Below are 27,986 nucleotides of genomic sequence, written 5' to 3' on the forward strand. Positions count from 1 at the left end.
GACCCATTTTTTTCACCAGAAAGCTTTTCTGTGGCTTTCCTTTGAGTTTCTGCCAAATTCAAGTAGGTGCTGGTGGCTGACTTCCTTGCATAGCAAGCCCTGCAGAAATAGCCTCTGTTTGTCCTCATTTGTATAGTCCTTATTTCCACACTTTCGAGAGAAATGAATCCTCTTGCTCTATTTGCCAGAAAATTGATTACATTAGCTCCTCATTTTTCAATGGTGTCCACAGGGATTTGTTAAGGGGTTGACTATAGTAGCATCTAGATAGTGGGAAGGTTTCTAGATTTGTGCATGTGTTCTTACAAATACTCGTTTTATCATGGTCTGAAAATATTTTTACTTCCTCCTACTTGTAATTGGATGTTTGCCCTTCTTAGTAGCATTAAAAAAATAATCAAGGAAACAAACCAAAGATATTAAGGAGAGTTTTATTGTAAAGATAGGACTTACAATTTTACATTTTTCCAAGTCTACAAAAACTCTCAGAGTAGAAATTTCTTTATGTCTGTCATACCAGCAGACATATGTATAAATTAGGGAGAGAAAGTTCACTTCCTGGCAAACTGAGGTAGAGGAGGTGGCACCTTAATATCTTGGCCTCTCTCCAACTTCTTTTCACAATCCACCAGGTAATTGACTCCATCGATGACTATCTGAACAAGCTCAACCTTTGACAGTGAAAAAGATGAAAAATTAATTTGCATTGAAGACACACACGCAAGGCTTTGATCAATAGGAACAACACTGGGACAAATGAGAACTTGCCCTGTTAAATGGACCTTAACAATTTCTCCTCATTACTTCCCTAACGTTTTGTGGGAGGAGAGGTGTCTGATGGTTATTGTCTGAGATGGGAAGCAGAGATATTACGGAGTTTCTCTCAATCTGTCTTTAGTTAAAATAAGGTTGCTACTTTGTGTGTGAGAAAATTTTTAAAATATGAAAACCATTAGTTTGCATCTCAGATACTTTTCCCCCGGCAATCTCTGCTATAAAATTACAGTTTATCTAAAACTACACAGTGATACCCCTGTGATGTTCTTGACCCAGGTCTGAATTCTGACCTGCCACTAAGCTACATGAGCATAAATATACTATAGTTCAGATATTCTCATTTATACAGGCAACAGCTTTCTGAAAGTTGTTTAAACGCAAATGTTTGGCAATTAGATTATGTTTGCCCTGTACCAGCTAAGTTTGCTACTTAAAGAAAACTAGGTGACTTATATTAAGATATACTTTTAAATTTCTGCTTAAAAATATGTTAAAACTTTCATTTACAAATAATTGGTTTTCTTAAACTAGAGTATATCTATGAATTTTTCCCTGAAATCACCTCCCAAACAAATTACTTGCACTGCTCCTAAAGGGACCCAAACTAAGATAGTAATTACTAGTTAGTTCCAGACAGCACTAAAATACATGATATAACTCAAGAATGCATAGCAATCATGGAAGAGATGGTTAAGTGTTACAGGTGAACATACTTTAGGCATAATACACATACTTTAGGCACTTCCTTTCATGCATAAGGAAACTGAAACCCTGTGAAAGGGCTGGGCCAGAAAGCTAGTTATTACTAATTAAAAAAACACTTATTTTCTACTTATCCAGCTGACCCATCCCAGTGTTGATGAGGGTGCGGTGAGATGGGTTTCTCATTCACTACCAGTGGAATTCTCTTGGTATAAATCTCCTGGTAGGAAACTTGGTTATAAGTAAGGGACTCTCATTTTTAACCTAGGAATTCCTTTCCTATGAATATATCCTAACTAAACAATCAGAGTTGTGATTAGAGTCATGTATAGAGTTGGCCATAGCTATGTATAGAGATGATCAAACAAAATATCAAATAATCAAGGACTGAATCACTTTGCTGTACACCTGAAACTAACACAACATTGTTAATCAACTATACTCCAACATAAAATAAAATTTTTAAAAGTGAGATATAGATAATGGACTATCTTTACTATGCTGTCATTAAATATGTTTTGAAGAATATTTAATACTGCAGGAAAATGCTCATTATATTGGGAAAAAGCTGTGTTATATCAAATATATGTTATAATACTAAATTTTGTTTAAAAACATTTTTTGGATATTGTAAGAATGGAAGGCAATTTAGAATGATGTTCACAATAATTATCTCAGGGCTATAAGGTTAAATAAGTGGTTTTACTTTTTAACATTTTTGGGACTTTTTCTAGCTCTTATAATGATCACTTATTAACTTATAGTTTTCTTAAAAAATGATGACTACCTTACTTTCCAGTAATAAAAATCTAGTTAATATTAGAAGCTGACAGGGCCCAGATTTTCTTTATGCACTAGACCATACTTTTTTCAGAAAATTTAGAAGGTCTGGTATTTATAGCTGCTTCTTCCTGAAGTACTTTATCAGAGCTGGTAGCACTCAGGATGATTTAATTGTTTCGAGTGTTTTCTCCTTTCCATTCCTCGGGGTACTGGTAGGAGTACCAACTGGCAACAAAATATGCAAAAGATGGCGAGGAAGAAGAAAGAGCACTGATGATCCACAGATTTAATAACCAGCCACTGAGTTATGAAGAGTTGTATGTTATAAGAAGAGAGGCTTTTAAATTAATGATGGCCACAATACGTTCAATGGGACCATATCCAGATAAGCCAGGATGACTTACTGAGATCAGGATTTGCTTAGGATCTCGCTGCATGTTCGTTACTTGTGCTCTTTGTGCTTTATCTCATGCATCGCTCCAGGCCTACCCATAGTTTATGAATCCCATTCACCCTGTGTATTCACAGAATCCTAAGGATTATTTGATGAGTACAGTCTTACACATACCTCGTGCATACCTTATGTCATCTTTAGCCCTAAACATAAAATTTTACAAACTATCAAGTATCTAAAAATGCCAAAGTGAAGATGATAGTATGTGACCTTCACCAAAGGAAATTCAGGATCAAGAGAAAATCCACTGTGTCGCTGCCCTCAGAGAGAGAGCGCACATGTGTTCTCTGACTCAAGTGATAAAAGACTGCTGTCCTTTAGCATAACAGAGCTCCTGCTGCTCCAGATCGCTGGAATAGCTCTGGGGGCAAGTGGGTGACAACAGTCCCACAGTGAATTCCTTCACTTGCCTACACATTCTCAGCTCACATCATGCTGACCTTTATGCAGTGATTTCCCATGGAAGGCAAGTACTATGGAATGAAATGCTAACATGACTGAGGACTCAATAGGCAAGGAGGAGGTCTTGAATTTTGTGAATAAGGAAAGGCTGTTGAGGTTGCTTCTTGTTCTCTAGGCTGATTTTGTTAGTTCATGTAAGGAAGGTGAGAGAAATGTTACCTCTGATCGGCCAATTCGATCTATGTTGGAAATGTCATACACATCCGCCACTGCTGCAGTGTCCACACCACCCGTGCCACGCTTCTGGAGTCTCAGGTTCTCCAGGATCTTAGAAAATCGCGGATCCTGGGACAAAGGATAATACTTAGTGTCGTAGGAAGCAAAATTGTTTCATCATTCTTGGCACACATAGAAAAGACACATAATGAGAAGTAATAACAGTTAATACTTATTAAAGATCTATTTACTTTGTACCAGGGCCATGCGCTGGAACTTTTAAACCTTACAACAATCCCATGAAGAAGGTATTGCTTTTACCCCCATTTCACTGAGGGTGAATGAGGAAACTAAATCTCAGAGGAATTAACTTGCCTAAAAGTAGACCACACACAGCTAGAAGGTAGCAGCGCTGTCATTAACTTCTCATTCTTTTTTTTAAATTATTTATTGGCTGCATTGGGTCTTCATTGCTGCGAGCGGCCTTTTCTCTAGTTAGACAAGCAGGGCCTACTCTTCATTGTGGTGCACAGGCTTCTCATTGTGATGGCTTCTCTTGTTGCAGAGCACTGGCTCTAGGTGCATAGGCTTCAATAGTTGTGGTGCATGGGCTCAGTAGTTGTGGCTCATGGGCTCTAGAGCACAGGCTCAGCAGTTGTGGTCAACGGGTTTAGTTGCTCCACGGCATGTGGGATCTTCCCGGGCCAGGGATCAAACCCATGTCCCCTGCATCGGCAGGCGGATTCTTAACCACTGTGCCACCAGAGAAGTCCTGTCATTAACTTCTATACTGCTTTTTTTGCATCTGGATGCCAGCTTTGGTGAGTTTAATATTCATCTATATAACAGTTGTTACTGTTACTGATATAATTGAATACATATCAGTAATATATAGATTCATCTATATATCTATATTCATCTATATAATCAGTTGTTACTGATATAATTAAAATCATGACATTAAATTATATCAAATAATTTTCTTACCATGGGAATTGTGAATAACAAATACTATCATACTTTTTTTGGCCAAAAGCACATTTTCTAAAATTGTTTTAAAGTATTTGATTCACTTGGTGTGCTGTGGCAGAACTCTTAGTTGCCCACCCGAATCCTTTTTCCTTTCTTCCACAGGAGAGCTGAGGAAGTAACCACCGGCTTCTTGCTAATGGAACGAGCAGAAGTGAGGGGTGCCACTGCCAGGCCTAGATCTTCAATCTTTACATGGATACAGCGGCATGCTCTCTCCCCTTCCCACAGGCTACAACGTGAGGCCTGACTGTGACCACACTAAGGGGACAGTGCCCTGAGACAGTGGTCCTCCAAGTGTACTTCGCTGAGCAGCAGCAGCAGCAGCACCTGGAAACTGATGAGAAATGCAAATTCTGCAGGTGGACCTTGTAATCTGTGTTTTCACAAGCCTCCAGGTGATTTTGCTGCAGGCTCAAGTCTGAAGGCCTCTGTACTGGGAGAGAGAGAGGAGATGGAAGGTAGGCCAGGAAGCAGAGCAGCGCAGCAGGCCTATCTATCCCGACTTGTGATATGAAGGAGAATTTAAAGTTCTTGTTCTTGAAGCCACATCCCTTTCTTATAGCCTCTTAACCTCTTATCCTATGGATACAAGTGTTTTTGAGGCAAACAACCTTTTCTTTCATCGGTGCAGAAAATAAGGGTTAAGGAATGGGCTGTCCCAGATGACCCAATCCTGGTGGAACCCAACAGGGCCACTGGCTACATGACATCACCTTGCTGAGCTTTGGGATCCTAACGTGGACACCGGCCCGTAACCCTGTGCCAAGGTTCGAAGGGCAGGTCAGAATGTATCCCAGGCGCTCATTCCACATGAACTCCCAGCCTCGTTCTTGGATTAGATGTTCTACCTACGACAAGGAACAAATGACACAGTTCTCAGACATCCATTCACTCAGCACATCGCAAACACCAGGGAAAGATGTGTGTACTGTATGTTTGCCACGAATAAAACGTTGGTAAATTTATAGTACTTCTTTTTCTGGAAAGGAAAAAGTAAAGCTATCTGCAGTTCTTTTATTTTTTTTAAACTTTTTAAAATTTGAATGAAAGATTCTTTCAATTCTATAGAGCTTTACAATTTTCAAAAGTTTCACACACATAATGTCATATACTCCCATAATAACCCTTTCCCCCATCTCTATACTGCCCCTCCCCCTTCCCTCTCCCCCCACCCGCCCCGGGAACCACTAGTTCTCCATAGCTGTGAGTCTGCTTCTTTTTTGTTTTATTCACTAGTTTGTTGTATTTTTTAGATTCCATATAAAAGTGATATCATACAGTATTTGTCTGACTTATTTCACTTAGCATAATGCCCTCCAAGTCCATCCATGTTGCTGCAAATGGCAAAATTTCATTCTTTCTTTCTACAGTACTTCTTTAATAGACAATTAAACCTCTTCTATCACAGTATTAAAGTGGTCCAATTAAATTAGATGAACCATGTAAAGCACTGAATACAGTACCTAGCACATACTAAACACTCAATAGATGTCAGTTGTTATTCTTTTCCACATGAGCATAGTAGGAGAATATAGGAATTCTCATCCAGTAAGGCTGTGGTCAGGTTATGTATGAACATAGGTGCATCCTATACTGTCTCTATGCTTAGAACAGCCAAGAGCTCTGTTAAAGGAATTAGAAAATAACTAATGAGCCACAGACGTCTCTAAACCATTGTGCACTGGGGAGGGACGCACAGGAGCTTGCTAATAACAACCAAAAAAAGTCATCTATTTTTTGAAGAACTGCCCTGGAAGCCCCACCCCAAAAGAGTGCCATGATCCCTAGGAAAAAACAGCCCCATCTTGGTAGTCACCATAGTATTTTCTTTTTCAAGAACAAAAAATAGATTTTATTTTAGTGAATATTCAGAAATCGCTGATGACATCTTACCTCTTTTAGTCCACGACAGAATCGCTCAAATACTCTTTTCATATTGCCTCCTTTCTCCATAGAGATTACCCTGGTGTGGTCTTCCTCATTAATCCAGATGAGAAATGTCTTGTCATGATTATGCCTAATGAAGAGAGAAATGCACCGTTGAGTGTTAATTACACTTGTTTCAACACACGACAATCCCCATTACCTCTGTAGCTTGATTGCTTCATTTCACCTTCTCATTTCCTTAGATGGTCCTAATCTTTTAACTGTGCCTGAACAAGTACTGCAAAATAATGTTATCTTGACAGAATGAAGAGTAAGACCAACTCCAGCCCTCAAAGATGTCACGCTTTTGCCCAACAAGAACATAATCTCCCTCGTTCCTCAGACGAGGAGGACAATAACTTAGCCATGATAACATCTAGCTTTGACGCTAACAAGAGTGTTTTGTCTCTTAATAGATTCAACCAAAATCCTGGGGCACTTAAAAAAAGATTTTACCTGCAGCTCAACATGTTTGAGGTGCAGAAGATTTCACATGTTTGCGGTATAGATTCTGCCTAACCGCCCCCACTGAGCAGCTGCGCCACTTTGAGCTGGGCTCCTTTGGGTAGCGTCATAACCTACCAAGGTTTAGGAATCAAAGTGGCCTGAGGACTGTTGGCTGAGATAAAATATGTGTACACTCAATGGCCACTCTTCCTTGTAGTCTTTTGCGTAAATCCTCAATATTATTTTTCATTTTCTGCTCTTTTGTTTGAATGTCATGAAACAGATTCTCTGTGAGGTCAAATAATATGAAGCTGATTTTTTCTTTAAAATAGTCTTTTTTCTCATGCATAATTCATGCAAAGCAGCTAACATTCCTGCACATCTTGGAAACATCACTATACTTACATATATTACACACACACACACCCATTTCTAAGTACTCTATCTTCTCCATTTAGCTCAAGCCAGGCATGCTGTCAAGTGCAGGTCACAGCAACTTTAGGTTAGGACAAGCAGTGATCTGAAGGAGCACGTCTGCACACACTGCAAATGTGAAAATGCTACGTCCATACCAGATTCCCCTGGCATCTGGCCAGTCACGGGCCATCCCAGCACAAGTTAGTAAAGGGGATACTGGCTTATCAAATAGAAAGTGGTCCTGCAGGCCAAAAGGGACAAAGCAAAGAGAAGAAACTGATGAGATCAGACACGATGGCAAGTGCCAGGTGGTCAACTTTCAACTCACTAATAATGGCTCAGGTCTTCTCAGCATTATCAGCCCTTTATAATAACCTGAGAGCTTAAAAAAAATTCTAATGCCCACTTCCGATCTCTCAGAGATTCTGACTTGTTATGGGGTTCAGCCTGGACATGGGTATTTTCAGTTTATTCTAGTGTACAGCTAAGGTTGAAAACCACTGGCTCAGGCCAGAAGGAACTCCTTCATCACTACGAGCGTGTCTACTCCACCAGTGCCAACCCTGTGCAATGGCAGAGAGGGCAGTGAGTGAGGGGTGCTATCCTGAGACGTGTTCTACACAGCCGCATTCTCCATGTTTCTAGCATTATTGGTTTATTATTATCATTCCTTTCATTAAAATGTATTAGAGATGTAAAATAATGATCTGTAAATAAAAATAGTCACCATTCATTTAATGCTCAATATGTGCCAGGCTCAATGTATGTACTTTTAACTTATTTCCTTTCATCCTCACAACAACGCTCCAGGTAAATATAATCATTCTATTAGATAGGAAAAGAAAACTGAGCTCCAGAGACAGAAAACCACCTCTCACACGATTAGGAAGTGGCAGAGCCTAGAGGCAAACCTAGACCTGTATGACTCCCCAGCTTGTGCCTCTAACTGCAATTCACCACTCTACAGATCAAAACAGTGTCCAGAGATGGACATTCTTCTTCCTGGGTGTACACAGTAAGAATATGAATAGGGACCATCTATTCAAATATGATTAGACTGAAGTCAGAAATCAGGAGGACACGGGAAGGGGAGCCCTTCTACAATCTCTAAGCGGAAGAGGTGGGAAACTTGAGCCAGGACAGGTCTATGGACTGTCGTTGCCCAGGAAACAGCATGTCCTTTAAGCTGGAAACCAGAAGTGGCTACATGAGGCAGAGGAGGGCTTGTTCTTTAACAGGACAAGTGGTGAGAACCAGGAGACGGAGGTCTCTAGATCATATAGTTGGCCCGTCTGGTTTGGAAATGGGGCATATTTTGTGACAACACATCTTCTGAAATGACAGAAATTTGTTTCTACTTTCCCTTGGAATTTAAAGGTATTTTGGAAAATGCCATTCTGCTTTAACTGTGCTACAGGGGAAAAAGGAAGGGACCTGGGTTTTGTCTACCCAAGTAGAGTGAAGCCATGAAGAACCTACGGAGGCAGCAGGAACCCCAGAGGCTGGCTCCAACGTGAGTCACAGCAGGCCTTCCACCTGGATAATTCCCTTTGCAGATATTCCTAGCTTCCTGGACTTAAATCTTTGAGTGTGGGAGTGGAGACCATCCTCCAGGCCAGACAGGATTTTCCACACCCAACTGTGCCTACCTATCAGCAGGCCAGGAGATCCTCCATTCACCCCAGCCACCAATCCCAGCCCACCACCATATCGTTTCCTCTGCAGACTTTATCCATAGACCATCTCCACTTTGGACCTAAAGTTTTAAAGGGCTGCTCTTCCTTCCTTAGACTGATCAAGCTGAAGCCCCAGCAAGCTCCCAACCAGGGCAGGGTCCTGGGCTCCAGGGGAGGCCACACCACACGGGTCAGGGCTCTTCTCGGCACAGCCCAGTCCCAGGCAGCCCGGACGGTTCAGGGGCCACTCACGTCGATGAGCTGCTGCTGGTCCTGCTCCGTCATCTCGGACAGCTTGTAGTAGCGGCCGGCCAGTTCCCCCTTGAGGCCCTCCAGGGCCATGATGGCCACGTTCTCCACCTCCCTCCGCTCGGCTCGGCTGCAGGCAGGTGGCAGGCTCAGCCCGCGGATGCTGCGGCCGGTGCGCACCCGGGACGACAGCACGTAGCGCTCGTCGAACTGCCCCTGAGTGATCTGCCGAGCAGAGTGCGGGGTCACCGCGGCGCCATAGCCGCAGTGGCCTCCAACCCGCCGATCAGGGGACCCCTGGGCACTGAGCATGGGTTCATGCTGGACACATCCCGCAGCTCTGGGGCAGGGTCTTAGAGAGAAGTCAAGGGAGTAACTACTTTACACAGCACTGTCTGCAATCCTTTACCCCGGCTAAGTTTGGGGTGAGAAAAGTAATTGTTTTAGGAAAGGATGAAAGTTTTCAGTGACCACCACCCCCCTGGTGGTAAGAGGTAAGAAAAATGAACTTTGGGACCTTCCTGACTGTCTCGGTGGCCCTCCAGGGAGCATGGTGTGGGAGAGCCATCGCTGAGCTTTCAAGGGCAGCTGACCCAGGGGCGCTTCTCTCCAGTGCTCCTCACCTTGGGCTCTGGAGTGCCAGCCTCATGGGAAGGCACAGAGGCGGCTGGAGCCTACCTTGGATGCATCCAGATCCGTGGTGTGCTTCATCGCCCTGGGGTCATAGCCATTGTGCCTCAGCTTGATGACGGGGTCAAAAAGGTCGGCAAACACCTGCAGGAGGGAAGATACTCCTGTTTCCTCTTTAATTGGTTCATCGACTTTCATTGGTTCATCACTTGAGCCTTTTTTATCTTCAGTTGATGCCCTCCTTCTCTGAAATTCTCCATATAACCATACAGGAAATAGGTGTGAGGCTGGATTGATGGCTAATAATAGTGGTAGTAGTAGCAGTAGTAGGTGGCATACACCAGAGGAAACCTTTTAGCCCTTGGGAGAGGGCAGGGCTACAGAACTCTGTAATGGTAACCACCTCCCTAGTGATTCTGTCAAATTCACTGCCATCAGATGGAGCAAGAAAATCTTGTGTCTAAGAATTTGAGGGTTCTCTCCAAAAGCTCTTGCTCTTGTGGGATAAAAGAAGCTGCCAGGGGACTTCCCTGGTGACGCGGTGCTTAAGAATCCACCTGTCAATGCAGGGGACATGGGTTCGAGCCCTGGTCTGGAAAGATCCCACATGCCGCAGAGCAGCTAAGTCCATGCACCACAACTACTGAGCCTGCAAGCCACAACTACTGAGCCTGCAAGCCACAACTACTGAGCCCACAGGCCACAACTACCCCAAACCCCGCATGCCTAGAGCCCATGCTCCACAGCAAGAGAAGCCACAGCAATGAGAAGCCTGTGCACCACAACAAAGAGTAGCCCCTGCTCGCTGCAACTAGAGAAAGCCCATGCACAGCAAGGAAGACCCAATGCAGCCAAAAAATAAAAAGTAAATGAATAAATAAATTAAAAAAAAAAAGAAGCTGCCAGATCAGAAGCTAAGCAGTCTTGTGGTCAAAAGGGATGGTCAGGTTCTAGAGTTTAAGCAATATAATAAATTTGTGGAAAACCAGCTGCATAGAAAGAAAAGTGTACAGCAGCAATTAAGGCAAAGCAGGGACCTCTCATCCTGTGAGGACCTTCCCTAGCACAAACTATCTTGAGCGAAATCTACTTTTTAAAAACCCAAAAACTTCAGGAACATCCTTTAGGTAAATTAAGGTTAAGAGAAGTCAAACAGCATCCTGCAGACTTTCGGAGCTGTGGGAAGTGGCTCCAGGGAGCCAGCTCTAGCCTGGGGCTCTGGGAGCCCAGAGCTGGGCACTGCTGTGCCTGAGTAGCTGCCGTCTAGTCTATTCAAGATGCCCCACCACCAACACCACCCTTGAGGGCTGCCTTCCCGGGGAACTGCCTTCGGCTCCCTGCAACAGAAGGTACAAAGGGGGCAGTCTTGAGGGAGGCAGGCTGGAGGTTTTTACCATGACACAGAAGCTGCTCTGGTGGCTGAGCTACAGGCCAGCAAACCATCCTGTGCTTCTGCATCCAGGCTGAGGATGTGGAGATCACGGGATTTCTCCAAGAGACTTCGTGAACTCAGTAAGACCACGGTGGACTGTGTAATCACTAATTCCCAAACTAAACACACACAGGACCATCCTCCGGCCTCAATAAAGTTCAGCTACAAACACATCATCTCCTGATGCCTTATTGGTGAGTACATATCACAAGTACGGTAAAAACAGGAAAGATGTTTTTCCTGTACCAATTCATCCCCAGGACACGCTCACAGGGCTGGGTCACGCCCCTCGTTCCTCAGCGGGGAGGGCTGCCAGAGCAGCAGCAAAGGAAGCCTTGTCCCTGGGAAGCTGTAGATCTCACTGTTCCAGAAAGCACTGCAGATGTCCTATGGAAGCTGGCTTCCCTTTATGGGCACCCTTCCTGCGAAGGCAGCAAGTTGGCCCCACAGAGGGAACTCAGAGCACCCCCCCACCCCCCCCCCCGCCCCGCAATACACACACACTTTGGAACTGGCATCCGAGAGTTTTACCTCATAGGACTCCTCGTCACCTGCCACCATGCCCACGGTCTTTATGAAGGGGTGGCCAGGGTTGTCCACTCCAGTCTGGATACACTGGTCCAGCGTGTAGCCGTTGGGCGTCACCTTGTTGCGGAGCTTGGCATAGATGGCCGGCGTGAGGCACTCGGCCATGCAGTTGTTGTGTTTGCGCAGATCAGGGTAGTCTGCACTGCACGAGGAGAGGGATGTTCAGTGAGCAGCTCCTGAGACAAAGAGCCTATGCAAGAGCTTTGCTTCTGGCCATCCATCCTTCCACCAGGCTCTCTTCAGCCAGGGCAGAGGGAAACTGGCCACGTCATGATTTAAGTAAGCCAGATTTTAAAGACTAGTTCCCTGAACTGCCAGGGAAATGGACCTGGCCCTGCCTAAGGAGTCCATGATGCTGGCTGTAGGAGCCCACAGCCCGTGGCCTGTGTTTATGTAAAGAGGAGATAAAGTGAAAACAATTAGAAAAGAAATTGAAATCATATGCAGACTTTTTTTTTAAACCCAGAAGTTTTGGTAAATTATAACAGCCAAATTTTGGCCCCTAAGGTTTGTGATAGAGGCTAAAAACCCTGTGGGTAGAACTACGTAGACATTCACTGATTTATCTGTCCTTTGTCTATGATGCAAACTCTATGGCTATCTGCTTTGTTGAGAACAGTGCCTGCCTATAGAAACAGGCATCCAGTAATCATCTGTTGAAATCATACACAGAAAGAAATGGAATGGGGAGTGCTATCTTACCCTGGGATGTGTACTGATTGAAGAATAGGGGATGCAGGACCACCATGGGGTCAAACACAGGTAACCTCACCTCAGGAGTTCCTGAGGTACTTGGTGGGTGCCAGTAATTCTCTCAGAGATCCTGATTCCCACAAAAGCCAGTAAAAGTTTCTGAGAAACATCTCAGGTTTTCCTCATCTCTTTCATGCACACCTGCCTACAGGGAATCCCTTAAAGTTAGCACTCTGCTCCAACTCTATCCGGTGCGGGACATCAAAGCCATGGCAAGTCCCAAGGGCGGGAAAAGCAGTCCATCCTCATGCACTCCTCCACTTCCTTCCTGCAAGATCCTTTAAAGCTGATACTTAAAATCAGTGCCATCATATCACATTTTCTGGAAGGCGGTACAGCATGAGCGAGGCACGGGTCTGGAATCGAGGTCCCTGGGTTCGCGTTTGGCTGCGCCAGCTGTGTGACCTCAGGCACTACTTAGTTTTCCTAAGCCTCCATGTCATCACAAAGAGACTCCAAGGGCAATAAAATACTCTGCATAAAGTGCTCGATACACCTAGACATATTTAACAAAGCTTAGCTCTTACCATTATTACTGTTCCACTAGACTTCAAGCTCTGGGCAGGGATGGTGACACTAAAGACTTCCTTGGATTCACCACAGGTCACTGCGCTTAATGAGTCAATTTGATTTAGTCATCCTCAGAGGCAACAAGAGGGGCCCTTGCTGACAGTTTCAGCAGAGGAAAGCATATTTCTGGCTGGCATTTGGCATCATTGTAAAGCGAAGAGGACTTACCTTGGAGGGAATAGCCTGTGCTGCTCCCGGGCAGAAGCACACACGTTCTGCCGATTCAGCAGGTACCCAGTGGTCAGGGCACTGGTGCCCAAGGTAGCAAATAACAGAGAGGCACTGCGGCCAGTTAGCAACTTCGAGAAGGTACTGGCCATCCTTCCTCTTGGATGAGCGTCTGAAAAGTAGAGAAGCTGAGGATTAGACAGCTTCACAGGATGGCCCTGAAACACAGCATAGAGATCAACAGCCAAGAGAAAAAACTGCGGGAGACTTAGCCTGTTTCATTTTGTTTTTCTCTTTCTTCCATTTCCCCCCATTCACCTTCATGCTCCTTGGGAAGATCTGGGTAGTTTTAGACACTGAGAATGTCCAACTGCTTGAAGTGCATGCCATTTCCTCTGCTAATACAATATATGGGGAAAAAACCGGAGGATTTCTACATCTGGCTGTTTGACAGACCAGGTGCTCTTTTGGACTCTGCCGCTACACAACTAGACCCTGAATAGAATGGACTGCTGGACTTGTAAGAGACAGAAGAAGTTGTCACTGAACAAGATTCATTTTGCCCAATGCACAGCAAGCCAAAATGCTGAGACACTAAGGTTTCCAGCAAAGATAGGGTTTATTCACAAGGCAGCCAAGGGAGAAGATGGGAGAACAAATCTCAAATCCACCTCCCTGAAGGTATGGGGCTTGTGGTACTTATGGGATAACAAATAAAGACGCTGGGTAGCCTGAGGCGTAGGGAGTGTGGGGAGCATGGGGAAAGGTGATTGGAAAAAGGTGTGGTAACTGTCATTTTGCACAGGTGTATTTAGGCTACAGGCCTCTGCAGGTTCTGAGAGTGGAGTTTTCAGCCTTCTTATGTCAAAAGTTCAATGACATTCACGTATACCCAGCTGGAGGGTTGCTGGTCCCATCCAGTCTTAACCAGCTCAGCTTGAACTAGACACAGCTGACTCCATGTTCCTGGAAAATAACTCAGGCAAACATCTTATTGTTTAGGCTAGGAGCTGCTTGATGGAGAGGCTAGTCTTAAAACAACTTTGATTGGTGAAGGCAGGTGGAATGGATCTGACTAATCATTACATGCCATTGCAAAGTCTCTGAAGATCACTCTCCTACTTTGCTCACCCCTAATGAGTGGGTGTCAGAGCTGAGAGTAACAAGCCAGGAGGTTTGGGTTATCTTGAGAGTAGATGTCCATCTGAACACTAAGGTCGGGATACCAGCAAGGAGCTGGGGAGCTGAGTTTAAGACTCCCCAGTTGAGCTGGGACCCTTGAGAGGGGCTAATGTGGTCCAAGGTCAGGAGCGCCCAGCAGAAGCACACTCAAATCCTCTCTGAGGAAGGTATACTTAATTTAGGCCCTGCTTTCCTACAGATTAAGATCTAGCAATAGGCTCTCAGTCAAAGATCACCAAGAACACAAGGAGGTACCATGAGTGGGAATCAACAAAAGACATGGCCACAGATTCAGACCTCCAATGACTGAAGATACTGGAACTGTCAGACAAGAATGTAGATTAGCTCCATGTGGGAATGTGTAAAGAAGTAACTGATGGAATCACAATGATGAACAAGCAACAAGAGACTATCAAGAACGATCAACCAGATTTGAAAGAGAACCAGAATGAACTATAGATATAATATGGATGAAGACAGAATAAATGAATTGGAAGATACATCTTAAGAAATTATCCAGAATGTTGCACGGGTAAATAAGAAAGTGGAAAATGAGATATAAGGGATATACAGGATAGAATGACAAGATCAAATACACATCTAATGGAAGCCTCAGAGGGAGAACAGAGAAAACAGAGAAGCCATATTTGAAGAAAAATGGCGGAGAATTTTCAGAGCTGATGAAAGACAAAAATCCATGATTCAAGAGGCATGACATAACACGAGCAAAATTAAAATAAGCCACACATACATAAATAATAGTCAACTGCAGAATATCAGTAACAAAGATATCAAAAGCAGTCAGAGAGAAAAGACAGTTCATCTATAAAGAAAAAACATCAGCTGATTTTTCAACAATGAATAATGGAAGCCAGAGAAATGGTGTCTTTAAGGGGCTAAGAGAAAATAATTATCAACCAGACTTGGGGACACCATAGTCAAACTATCTTTCAAAAAACTGAGGATGAAAAAGGCAATTTAAGGTAAAGAGCAGATCAATAACAAAGGAACTACTAAAATATACACTTTAGAAATAGGAAATAGACACCAGGACAGCCTAAGATGCAGATAAAATGGAGAATATGTATAAATCGAGATAAATATTTATATAATATCACCAGGGATGAAAATCAGATGCCCTGCTGTATCTGCTACTGCCTGAGATCAGAATGGACAATTAATTCACAGCACCATCCAGGGCAGAGCTATTTAACGTGGGTTGTTGAGTGGAGAACAATAGAGCAGGTAACTCTTAGTACTCAGTCATTATATTGGTCTCTGTGATGCCCAAATAAAGGAAGGGTGGAATTTTTTCCCTAGTATTTGGAAGATTACCAGGACTCTGCTACAAGATTCTCCAAGCGTAGGTGGCTTGGATGGCTGCAATGAGTCCGTTGAAAGTATGGTTGTGGGATGAAAACCTGGGTTGCCCAGCAGACAATAAACTCCTCTAATAAGGTGAGGTTGGTTTGGCCTTACACACAATTCTAAGAGTAGCCTTCTGAGGTCCACTTTCTTCCTTGATTGTGTTTTGGGATCTGGGATGGGTCTATCAACTTTGTGCTTCCAGGATCCCCACTTAGAAGTCTTCACTTAACATCTTTTTTGAGCAACACTAAGGAGAAATTTGAGCATATCAACTAAAAGCATCAAAGCCCTTGAAAAAAATTAGGAAGTTATTTTCCTCTGTTAGCTCAGAAAATCAGATTATCAGACAGCCTTTCCTCTGTGCCAATGTTTAAAAACAATTCCCTTAATCCTAAAGACGGCAGGAATTACTTTAGTAATCAACAGGCAAGAGAAATGGGCCATTTCTTAAAGTTGTTCTAGGGACTTGTAATGGCCCAACATTCATCTCATCGCATGTACTTCTTTGCTCTCCACTAGACTAGACTTTGCGCTGCTGTCCATCTCCTTCCAAGGGTAGGTCGGTGTTCCTCAAGTAACAGCACCCACGCATCCTGGCTCTCGTATGCAGCAGGTGACACCAACTTACATCTTTCAGACCTGTCTTATCTGCGTCCACACCCTCCAATCTGCTTCATAAGCAGAGACGCAATGCTGTCTTCTCTGAGTTTTACCATAGAACTCACCAAAGTATAGGAAGCATTGCCCAAATTCTTCCCAGGCTATATATGGGCCAAAATTTAAGCCAGCCCTAAGTTAAAAAGAAGTGCATGTGTTTTTGAGTTTGGCTCAAATAGCTTGATTTTTATTTTTCTTCATTTAATTGGCTCTAGCACTGATGTGTTGACATCAGCGTGTTTGATAAATCCAAAGAGGCAGAGTCAGGAGGAAGAGCGGAGGCTGGTGTCCATCCGCAACCCACTGACCACTGGTGGTCTTTAAGGGTCTTCTTCCCCCTGAGGGTGATCTGTGGGTAGGTGTCTGACTCAGAATAGTAATGTTTGAAATGTCATCACATCCATATTTTAGTTTCTGGAAATAATATTAATTAACATCCAAGAGTTCTAACAGCATGCTGGTGTCTGGGCAGTGATGTATGATTCACGACAATAATCCTGTGGAGCCTTTGGTGGCAGCGAGGCAAGCACTCCTAGAGCTGAAATTCAAAGTACCCCTGGCTTTGATTCCTTGTAGAGTACCAACACAGACTCAAAGCTTTGAGGAAGTGAAGAATTCCTGCTTCTTTGACTCTATGTTTTTCTCTCTCCAAGACACATCGAGACATCAAATTTCACTACTGAGGTCCCAATCGATAAACTTGGGTATGAGACTGAAACAAGGGTCTCATTGAACAGGGTAGTGACTTGCGAACGGCTGCACCATGCTCCCCAAAGACCCAGAGCCAGGCTTGCAATGAAATCACTTTTCCTCATGACTAAACTAACTCTCTCTTGCATGTTAAAAGTTAGTCTTTGAAAAGCTGCCCAGGCGGGACACTGTTTTGTCTTACAGACGTCTCCATTACCGGGAGGCTCCAATCTTACAGAAGCACCATCTACAGCTGAAACTCCTGCTCAGGAGAGACTTGATTTGTTACTTGCACAGATGGTAACATGTGGCATTAACAAGTGGAGCTGGAAATAGGTATGTAAGGGGTAATCTGTATCCCAAGGGGTCAGTATTTGGCTTTGCCTAGTTTCCAAACGTGGTAGTTCTGTAAATCAGTATACTGTGTGAAACCACTGCAGCAAAAGTTTGGAGCATAAAGAGATCTGAAACTCCCTTACAAGCTTTTTAATTTTTTTGATTCCCTCCATGCCCCTAGTATTAGCATAACACATTGAACTGTTCTGTCAAGAGATCACTGGAGAAAGGAGATGTTTGGCTGGAGCAGCTGTGGTGTTTCTCCAGGGATAAAAGCTTCAGCATCCAGACACCCTCACTGTGGGCTCCACATCAAGGCTTTGGCTTTTGCTCTTTGCCAGGATCAATGTGGGAGAGCAGGTGTCAACTGAGTGGGCACCGTGGGGGCTGTGAGGCCAGAAAACAGGGTCAATCAGAGAGCTGAGCAGATGGGGGAGCAGGGGGTTGGGGAGAGCGGAAAATGGGCAACAGAGACGTTGAGAAGCCAGCTCCCCTTGGCCTTATGAGGCCAGAAGCCAGCATTCCCTGGGAGAGGAATCCTGATCTATTTGGGGGGAAAGAGGCAAATGTCAACTAAGGAAGCTCGTATTTGGAGTTCTGTGAAGGCTCACACAAGCACACGTGCACAGATGTTCAGGGACTGTCATGAGGGTCCAGGATACCCAGGACCCAGTGGGCCGGACTGACATTCAGACTGACAGCTCTAGAGCCCTACAATCACAACTTGAAAAATATATATATACGGTGTATATTTATATTCTAATATAGATATTATTTTTTAAAATATCAGTTTTCTGTCTGTACTTTTGTGCCAACGCAACAAACCACTCCCATTTGTTCCAGTACAATTATTCATTATTACTGTTTAGTAAAAGTATTGCTTCTTACTGCCCCTCCAGTTTGGACTTTGCCATCCATCCTTCCCTGCCTGACTGGTCCACAGCCTGGTGCCTTTGTCTCCACAAAACCTCCCTGCGCCCTTCGAGCCCCAGGTGACCGCTTTCTCTCTGAGTTCCCAAAGCTTTCACGAGCTGTTCACTCAATTGCACCTGAGCTGCATAGTTTTTCGACGTTTGCTGCTGAACTCACTTGTCCTGTGTCTTCTGTCACGTTAGGGAACTCCCCACTGTGTTTGGACTGTCTTCCCAGCTGATGGGTAAAATCTTCAAGGACAGGAACTCATCTGCCACAGATCCTTACATATAGTAGCTGCTCAATAAACACTTCTTCCCAGGCTTCATATAATTATTTGTGAGCAGTGCTCTGCCTGATTTCCAGAAGGAGGATATCGTACCAGCCACCTGTGTATCTCCTTCTAAATGCATGTAGGTCTAACGGAATGGGTCCTTTCCCTTCGCCCATTCCCCAAGGCACCTTACCCCTCTAGCCTGGCTCCTTTACTCCCAAGTGCTTCTCACTTTTTAATATATATATATATATATATATATGTATATATTTATTTATTGGCTGCTTTGGGTCTTCGTTGCTGCGTGCAGGCTTTTCTTTAGTTGCAGCAAGCAGGGGCTACTCTTCGTTGTGGTGCACGGGTTTCTCATTGCAGTGGCTTCTCTTGTTGTGGAGCATGGGCTCTAGGCACATGGGCTTCAGTAGTTGCAGCACCTGGGCTCAGTAGTTGTGGCGCACAGGCTTAGTTGCTCCACAGCCTCTGGGATCTTCCTGGACCAGGGATTGAACCCATGTCCCCTGCCGTGGCAGGCAGATTCTTAACCACTGTGCCACCAGGGAAGTCCCTCTCACTTTCAATCTGCTACAAAGCCCCAGGCCTGGTATCCAAGCCAATTTAGAATCAATTTTGTAATCCAGCTAGATTCCTGGATCAAAACTTGAGAAAAAAAATCTACTTCCACTATACTTAACACATCCCTTCTGGCCATCGATTTTGAAATCCTATCATAAAAGCAACTGAGCAAGGCTGGTAGGCTGGTTTCAGCATTTTCCTGCTGAGGCTACTAGTCTCTGTGAGCTGCCCCGGGGCCAGGGCAGCCCAGCGCAGGCTCCTGATCTCTCAGCCACGACAGGCTGGCTGACGCCCAGGAACCCACTGAGCCCATCCTCAGCGGCTTCCAGGGGTGATCCAGCGGAGGCTGCCCCACAGATAACAGACGAAGCATCCCTACATGCCCTTCCTTCCTCCAGGGATCCTTCTCAGACTGAGTAGGTAGGTAGGGACGGAGAGGTCAGATGAGGAGCAAGTGCTAGGTGTTGGGGAAATTTAGCTTAAATCTCCTGACATCCAGAAATTCCTCTCCAAAAGATAGAGGAAAGAAAGAAAACAGTTTGTTATTGACTAAGCATGAAACCAGACTGTGATGGGTATCACAGGCAAGCAGCTAAAGAGACTGCAAAGACAGAACAAAATCTCACCCTCTTATAGAGCCGTGCAGATAGGGCCTTCCTACGCATGTTCTTCAGGTGACTCAAGGAAGAGGCATGACAGAACCATTTGTCACACAGAGTTCACCCTCAATGCACCTCATCATTGGGGTGGCCATTTGTATTAGCTAATTGCCTTTATGTAAAGGGAAAATGAGCTTCTCCTGTCTCTGTGACAGCAGGTCTTTACCACTGAGACTGGGAGGTTGGGGTGCTATCTTCCTAGCATTTACACTTCAAAGACACGGCTCCCAGGCCCTTAGGAAAGACAGCCCTGCCTTGTTAAACTGGCTGGAGGCTTCCTTAGCTTTGAAAAAAGACTTAAATACATCTCAAAGGAGCAGAGAAAGGATTTACAAGTCTCTAAAGGAAATGCTCTAAGAAAAGGGAAGGAGAACATTAATTTTGTTATTTCCCTCCCCCACTGGGGAGGACAGTATCAGGAGCTCAGCAGGGCTCAGGTCAAGGACAGACATCACTCAGAGCTGATCTGGCGCTTGGCACATGGAAGAGAAAAGACCCAATGACCACAGGACTGGGTCATGGTTTTTCTTGGTTCTCAAGCCCACTGGCCCACACGTGACAGGTTCTCAGTAAATGCTGGGTGAGTGAGAGCGAACAGTCATAAAGACATTGGGTGGGAAAGGACTTCCGAGGTCATTGAGCTCAGCTAGAATGCAAGAATATCTTTCCTGTCAGCCCTCCTTAAATACCAACAGTGCTGGGCATCTCACCATTTCCCAGAGCAACCCATTTCACTGTAGAATAACTGTAATGATTAATAATCCTTTTCATATCTTAATAAGGGGGATAAATTAGCACTTTCAAGTGCCAAGTACTTTCTCCACAACCCCAAGGAACAGATATCTTGCCTCATGTCAAAGATGAGGGAACTCAAAAACAAGAAGTTAACTGACAACTAAAATGTCACACAGCTAAAGGGAAATCACATGTATTGAGTTTCAACAGGTACTCATTTAAGTAAAGATCCTGTTTTTACTTATAAGGTTTAATAACAAACAATATTATAGTATGTTTGGATGGAGTTAACCCCCTCATCTCCAAGGAATGGAGTTGCCAGGCAGTTCTAGCTGCCTGTGGTTCTTTATGCTCTCTCAGGGATACTGGATGGTTTCTTTCAATCAGGGTTTCCACAGAGGGCTCGGGAGAGCATGATTGTGGGGCCAAATTGCCAACCAGCACACAGGCATCCTTCTGGGCAGCTCTGAGGGGCAGGGGAATCAGAGGGTGTGCCCTCGGGCCTTCTTCCACCCTCCAGGAACACCACTGACCCCAGACTTCCAGAGGTCATCAGGCAGTGTAGGTCACGGTCACTGTGAATGACACTGCCATGCTTTGGGGGCGAAGGGTCACAGTGGGCAGTGATGGAGGGAGAGGCAAGACAGGATGATGAGACGGTGAGGATAGGTATCTTTTTACTTATTTCTTTGATAAATAGTTAAGTGCCTACTATGTGGCAGCTTTTACAGAGCTCATAGTTTGAGGGGGAAATTCTCGTGTAGCACTTACTATATGCTGGGCACACGGTTCTGTTAGCTTTATGGTTATTACCTCCTTAAATCCTCACAACAGACCCATGAGGTTGATACACTTACTAGCCCCATTTTACAGGTGAGCAAATGGAGGTAAAGAAAGGTAAAATAACTTGTCCAAAAGCACAGACTGTGAGTGGCAATGCTGGGATTCAAGACCAATGGTCTGTTTTCGTAGTCCATGCTCTTAACCAGCACCCCACCTGGGCAACCACAAGTCATACAATAAGTGTCCTTCGAGGGGAACCAGAGCCCTGCGGGAGTCCCTGGGAGGGCCTGGAGCTGGCCCTCCTCACTCAGCTACAGTGGGAGCTTGTCTGATCTTCATCAGACAGGTATTACTTGCCTCCTCCTGCCCTGGGACGAGTGGCAGGACACAAACTGCGAGAGATTAGAGCAGAAACAATGACTACATACCACACACTCATACACATAAACAGATGGCTGGAGGCCTGGTGCGTGGCTGCCGGCTCTCTGGCCGGCTGCCTTCCAGCTGTCCTCCAGCTGGGAGCATGGCCATTGCCTTCGGCCCTCACTATGACACTATGGAATTGATACTATGGAATGCTGCAGAAGAGATGAGGGGAAGAAAGGCTAACTATAGCCTCTGTTCTATGCCTTGGTCCAGAATCTTCTAGATGAGGACACAGCATCCTGGACCACTGTCACTCATCCAAATTTGGCTCTGGAGAGACTCTAGAGAAGAGAATTCCCCTGAAATTTGGAGAGCTGAATTATGCCGGGACTGAATCTGCCTAGGGTTTGTAGTGGCTGCCTGTCCCCAAAGGTCCAGAGAAAAACCCATGATTCGGGGACAGCCTTGACCGATTCTAAATTCTAGAACACCTGCAGCTACTGAAGGCAGATGTGAATGCAGCCTGGCCCTCAGGAAGGGCTGTGTGTGTGCTCACATCTGTTACCATCACTTTGCACCACTTCTGAGAGGTCACCTCTACAGGCTGCCCACAGTGTGAGAACATTCTCCCTTTGCCTCAGCAAACAGCTCAGCAGCAGGGAACTCGGCTTTGTCGAAGGGAACGGGTCTGAGGGCTCCCTCGCTCCTTCTGACAGACAGAGGGTTACCTCCTGAACACATGGAGAGCATCCCCCTGAGACTCAGGAAGCCCCCGGAGGGCAACTGTAGAACCTGCCTGGACCCACCACAGGCTTTTTCCCTGGGGTGCTTCTGTCTGGGACTCTCGGTCTTGCATCTTAATCAGGCCACTTCCTGGGCCAGGCCATCTCCTAGTCCCTCTCTGGGTCTGCACAGCCAAGACAGAGCCTTTTCCCTGAGGGGCCCTCTAGTCCAGAGTGGGATATTCAGCCAAGCGGGGGTGCTTGGTCCTGTAGGGATGTGTATCCCTGACAGGCCAGCCCTGGTTCTCTTCTCCAGCCCACAAGCCTGCTGTGCCTGCAGCTTGCTCCCAGGCACCCTCCCTTCCTTCAGCTCTGATGTCTTCGAAGAGCCTTTCTCGTGGTACAAGTTACACTCAGCTGCTCCAAGTCAGGAATTCTGTTCTTAGGGAGATAGGTAAATAAAGGCCCCAACTGGAGGGCAAGTTGGGGCCTTCTTCTGGTCCTGAAAGGCTCCTGCTGAGTAGTGCTGGGAGAGTTAGGGGCAGGTGTTGAGAGGGGGAGCAGCTCTGCATGGCCCTCTCCTTCCCCTCTGGCTGTGATCAGAATCACCTGGACTGCTCTGTGAGACACCACAACCATTCTGGAAAGTGAACCAGGAGACATCTGTTAACATAAAAATGTGCATACCCACTGGCCTGGCATCACACTTTGGAAATCTGCTCTGCAGAAATAGAGCTGTCAGTATATAAGGAGAGAGGCACAAAGATATTTAGTGAAGCACTATGTGTAGAGGCAAAAAAAACCCTAGAGGAAACCTGTCCATCAGCGGGAGAAGGACATACATTCAGACAATGGAATATTCCACAGCTATTAAAGAATCAGTTAAAACTGCCTCCACTTTATCTGGATGCATGTCTATGCCATATTCCTGGGTTAAAGGGGGGGAAAAACTTGCAGAGTAATTAATCTGAGCGTTCCAATTTTGTAACTATGGTGTATGTATGTAGGTATTTGCATATATTTATACGAACATCAAGAAAGGTATTGAAGGTTATTCATCAAGCTGCAAAAAGCAATTTCACAGCAACAGTCTTGGAGTAGGCAGATTATTAACTTTCTCTTAATAGAATTTGTAGTGCATCACTTGCAAAAATCAGCATGGATTGCCTTTATGATCAAAAATAAATTAATTAAAAGCTAAAAAAATAATCAACTGTGAAGTGTGTTAAAAATCCAGATTTTCCAGCTTCATTTTTTTGAATGAGTAGCAAGAATGAGACCATCACACGTATACTGTAGAAGCTGCACAGACAATTCCCAAGCCATGCTGGGTCTGGGAACTCCGCGAACTGCCTACCTGAGCCTTGGCAACTCCCTCCATATAATGGGCTCAGTGAGACCTCTCCCTGAGCTGTTGTGAGGACTAAGTGACAGGCCACACTAGGCACTGAATAAATGTGAGTCCCTTCCCCCAGTGACCCTAAGGCTATGGGACAGTTATCACGCTCTCCTCACAGCCACCCCTGGTTATCCCAGCCAACACGGGTCTGCTCCTTCTCTGAATGTTTATTGATTTTAGCTTACATTTTTAGCATTTACAGTGTTTCATCTAATTTTATTTTGTAATCTCTCTGAGGATAAGACTTGATTCCAGAAGGCATCCATCACGTACTTTCAGATCCACTGCTCATCCTCGGAAAACCAGCATCAGGGTTCACAAAATGGATTTACTCAGTTGGGCTCCCAAGATCTTCTTCCAGACTCTGATCCTTTCCCCAGGCCTCTCCTTCCATCTGGAAAGTTCTTTCCATCCCTGCACAACCAGTCAAATCTTACTGTCTTTTTTTCTTTTAACTAACATTTATTGAACTCCTACCATGAGCCATACATCATGCAAAAAGCCCTTAAAAGCACTGTTTTCAGTCTTTGAAACAATCCTGCCAAGTAGGCATTATTTTGCAGATGGGGAAAACAGAAAGAGGTTAAGAGACCTGCCCCAGATCTTGGGGCCAGCACCTTGACAAAGCTGGCACTGGAACCCAGGCTTGTCTTTGGCCCTGGATTCAGGCTCATCGTAGACCACAGCACCTCACAGGTGGCCCCGAACGGACCAGCAAGTGGAGAGAAACCACCTTCGTGGTTTAGGACCTGCGAATGCCACAGATCACTCCACTCAGGCCCCCAAGACTGTAGAAATGCATTTACCACAGCAGCTTCTAGACACAGGATCGTCACCTCAGAGCATGCGACTCCCCCAGAGCCCCAGAACATTATAAGCCTGTTCTCTTTCCTGTCCTCAGGCTTCTGCTGAAACGGCCCAGATGCCGGGTGCCACTTCTCCCATTCCACTCTGACACCAGGTGCCCAAAGCGCCTGCCAGCCATGCTGGGGATGCTGGGCCAGCCTGCCTTTTTCTGAGGAGATGGGGCATGAACTTCTCTTTCCTCCCCTCCTCTCTCCTACAGAAGTAGGGCTTGCAGGGGTGAGGAGGGAGGTAGTCTCTAGCCCTCACCCCATAGAAGCTGTCTGCCTCAGTTTCCCTAACTTGGAACACCTCATGACTTCTAATTTGAAAAGCACTGTTCATAGCATCAGGGCTAAAATCTGGCAGAAGTGCTGGGCTCCAAGCCAGGGAGATTTCTAAACTGGGTACAAGGTCACAGCCAAAAGCAATGGTGGTGTGGTTATTCCTACACTTGCCCTCTCCACTAAAAAACAAGAACCACCACATTAAGCCCTTTTGTCATTGTGCCCAAGAGCTCTGTATCTCTGTCTCAGGCAGGCATACTGGGAGTCTGGGTCCTGGTTTAAGGGTTTTGTCTGGTTTTGTCACATCCTAAGATGTGGAGGCCTTGGGTTCTGTCACTGCCTCAATTCTGAGCCTCCTGGTCGTCCTCAGTATCCTGGATGGAGACGCCACAGGTGCCATTCTGCTGACTCAGAGTTACTTCTTATCCAGCTGTACGTGGCATCCATGTGTTTAACCTCCTTGGAGGGCAGAGGAAGGCCAGGGGGAGGGCCACGTGTCAGCTTTCCCTCCAGGGAGAGTCACCCCAAAACAGAAGACGTCCTTGGGGTTGGACCCGCTCCACAGAACACTCTGAACAAATTCTCATGATGCCATTCGTGGCCAGCAAAGAATGGCTGTCCTTTCCCAGTTCTAAGGGAGCAAAGAGTTCAAGTTACTTCGCCACCACTAGATACACTGGCACTCTAAGAGGCACCCTTGGGCATCATCTCTGTTCTATTCAACAAGTAGAAAGTCATAAGCAGAGGGGTTTATGGTCCTTCCCTATAAAACAGAGGCCTTTCCTAGGCTGCCTGGTGATGAAGACATACAACCATCACCAGGCTTGTCTCTCATGGGTAAGCTGTTTTCAAGAAAATAGGAAGCTAGGAACCATCTAGTCCTTTGAAATGCTGTAAAGGAGTGGAAGTCTCCTTCCCTGCCCAAGGGAAGGGGCCATTGTGGCGTCCCAGGCAGGAGTGGGTGTGACCTCCACCAGTCACCTTCAGACAGGCTCCCTGTGGGATTCCTGGCTCCGTGGGCAGGAACTCCCAGAATGCTGTTGCAGGGCCCCATGTGGTTCCCTCTGGGAAGACAAGTGGCTCCTTCTCTAAGCTGTGGCAGAGATGGAGACCCAGTGTCTCTGAGCCAGAGGCGAAGTCTGTCTCAGAACCAATCCTTCTCCTGCCTCTGAACACCCAGGACTCTCCATTCCTTATTCCACCCCCATTCCACATTTCCTGGCCCTTCCTCATCTACCCCTTTAGGAAAACTGACCTGGCCTCTGGCCCATCATCTAAGGGTAAGATCTAGTCACGAAGCTGGCAGAGTCCAGGGGTGCATGTGGCACTTGTGCCCTTTGTTGGAACAGTGCCTTAACCCACAGAAGGGTCAGCTCTAAAGTCTGGGGTTTTGGAAAAGGTACCTACAAAAGCAGAGGAGGACGTGAAGTGCTCACGCAGCCTAATAACGCCCAGATATCCTGCTTGGGAAGCTCAAGAAGCCCCCTTGCCAAGTTCTGGTGGTGGTCGTGTTCTCCATGAGCGCAGAGAGAACAGACCAAGGACACTAGCTCAGAAACAGAGGAAGCATGATTGCTGCAGACAGGAAAAGTGGCACTTCTGGAAACAGCACACCAGGTGAACTATCGTAGTCTTATCATGAGGCCATTAACTGCCACCTCAAGTGATTCCACCTGACCCTGTGCAGGGTCACAGAGCCAGGGCGACGACCAAGGGAACGTCTAAAGGGCTGTGCTGAGGAGGGCTGAAGGGCCTCGTTCTAGTAAATGTCACTCCCCACACCCAGCAGAGTATTCGAAGGCAGAGATGTCACCCACTCAAGAGCCAGAAACAGGGCTGAAAGTAACCCAAGCAAGCAAAGAACAGTCCTTTGCCAGAGATGAAACACACGTAGGTCAATTCTATAGCATTTTCACCTCCAGTGGGGGAAAAACAGTTACTTGCTTCATTATTAATGGGTTTAGTGCTTTCAAAAATGCATCTAGCAATAATATTAATCAATTTAAATCAGGTCTAGCGACTGGGCCAATCAGGAATTAGTTCCTTTCTAGGGCTTCAAAACATTCAGTTTTCAGTTAGTTTATCCCAAGTCAGTGATTTGCCCCTCTTTTGATGCTGCTGAGGGAAACCATTCCCCAAACTAATGAATTCGTTTCCACAGATTGCAAGGGAAAGAAAGGTGAAGGCTCAAGTCCCAAATTCAGCGGCATTTACATTTTTTCTTCCCATCAAGAAGAGGTCCTGATTCGCTATGAAGAACAGGCACTGCAGGCAGGGCGCTGACACCGTGCCAGCCCCTCGCGCGCAGCTGCCCCTGGGAACGGTCAAGGGCACCTGGGTGCAGGGTGGCATCAGCCAAGGACAGGCGCTCCGGCCGGATTCTGTGGAGAGTTACCTGTTCGCACCGGAGCCGTGCCCAGGTCCCGGCCCACAGCCCTGGGCCCACGGCGCACAAGGCCCCACCCTGGCTCTAACAGTAACCCCGCTTGGGAGGAATAAAGCCGGGTTTCGCAGCCCCACTGACCTTGGAGCCGGAGTCTCCCGCGTCCTGCAGCTTGCGAACAGCCAAGGACTGAGCGGGAGGGGCGGGGCCCGGCCTTGAAAGGGCTCCCGGGAGGGGCGGGGCGGGGCCGGGAGGAGCAGGCGGGGCCCGTCTCGGCCAATCCCGTCTCAGGCCTCAGGACGCACCTGCTCCCCCGGCCTTGCCCTTGAAGGCCTGCCCCCGGCTCTTCCGCCGCGGGGCCCTGGGCTCTCTCTAGCACCTGCCCTTCCTCTGAAAAGTTTCCCTCCCCTCAATCCGGTCCCAGGGCTCTGCGAGGGGTTCCTGGATCCCGTGGGCCCCGGCCTCAGGATGGAAGGACCGCCGGGAAACTGCTGCACCTGTTAGGGAATTTGTTCCTATCTTCGCTCAGGAGCCATCCCTGGGGCTACGGTTGGCTGTGGAGAATGGTCTCTTTCTCCACCATCCCCCACACCCC

General features: G+C 46.1%; 1 protein-coding gene across 1 annotated transcript; it reads right to left on the reverse strand.

Moving 5' to 3' along the window:
* Nucleotides 1-419: 419 nt before the first annotated feature.
* Nucleotides 420-27,576, reverse strand: CKMT2 (creatine kinase, mitochondrial 2). The gene is made up of 10 exons (XM_057698005.1): nt 27,533-27,576; nt 13,223-13,394; nt 11,675-11,873; nt 9,760-9,855; nt 9,085-9,306; nt 7,312-7,397; nt 6,260-6,383; nt 5,080-5,214; nt 3,338-3,463; nt 420-671 (listed from the first exon to the last, which is right to left on the reverse strand). The coding sequence occupies exons 2-10, from the start codon at nt 13,372-13,374 to the stop codon at nt 552-554; spliced, it is 1,260 nt and encodes a 419-aa protein (XP_057553988.1). The 5' UTR covers nt 13,375-13,394; nt 27,533-27,576; the 3' UTR covers nt 420-551.
* Between the last annotated feature and the right edge of the window lie 410 nt (nt 27,577-27,986).

This window comes from Hippopotamus amphibius, chromosome 1 (assembly GCF_030028045.1).
Source record: "Hippopotamus amphibius kiboko isolate mHipAmp2 chromosome 1, mHipAmp2.hap2, whole genome shotgun sequence".
In the NCBI taxonomy this organism is placed as follows: domain Eukaryota; kingdom Metazoa; phylum Chordata; class Mammalia; order Artiodactyla; family Hippopotamidae; genus Hippopotamus; species Hippopotamus amphibius.

What these genes read in the sequence shown, in the direction of transcription:
- CKMT2 (XM_057698005.1), bottom strand. Translation starts at nt 13,374, where the DNA reads ATGGCCAGTACCTTCTCGAAGTTGCTAACTGGCCGCAGTGCCTCTCTG. An exon ending in ACCAGCAGCAGCTCATCGAC is followed by an intron (nt 7,398 to 9,084) that starts GTGAGTGGCCCC and finishes TTTGGCCTGCAG; the next exon opens with GACCACTTTCTATTTGATAA. An exon ending in GGATCCCAAAGCTCAGCAAG is followed by an intron (nt 3,464 to 5,079) that starts GTGATGTCATGT and finishes CCTTTGTCCCAG; the next exon opens with GATCCGCGATTTTCTAAGAT.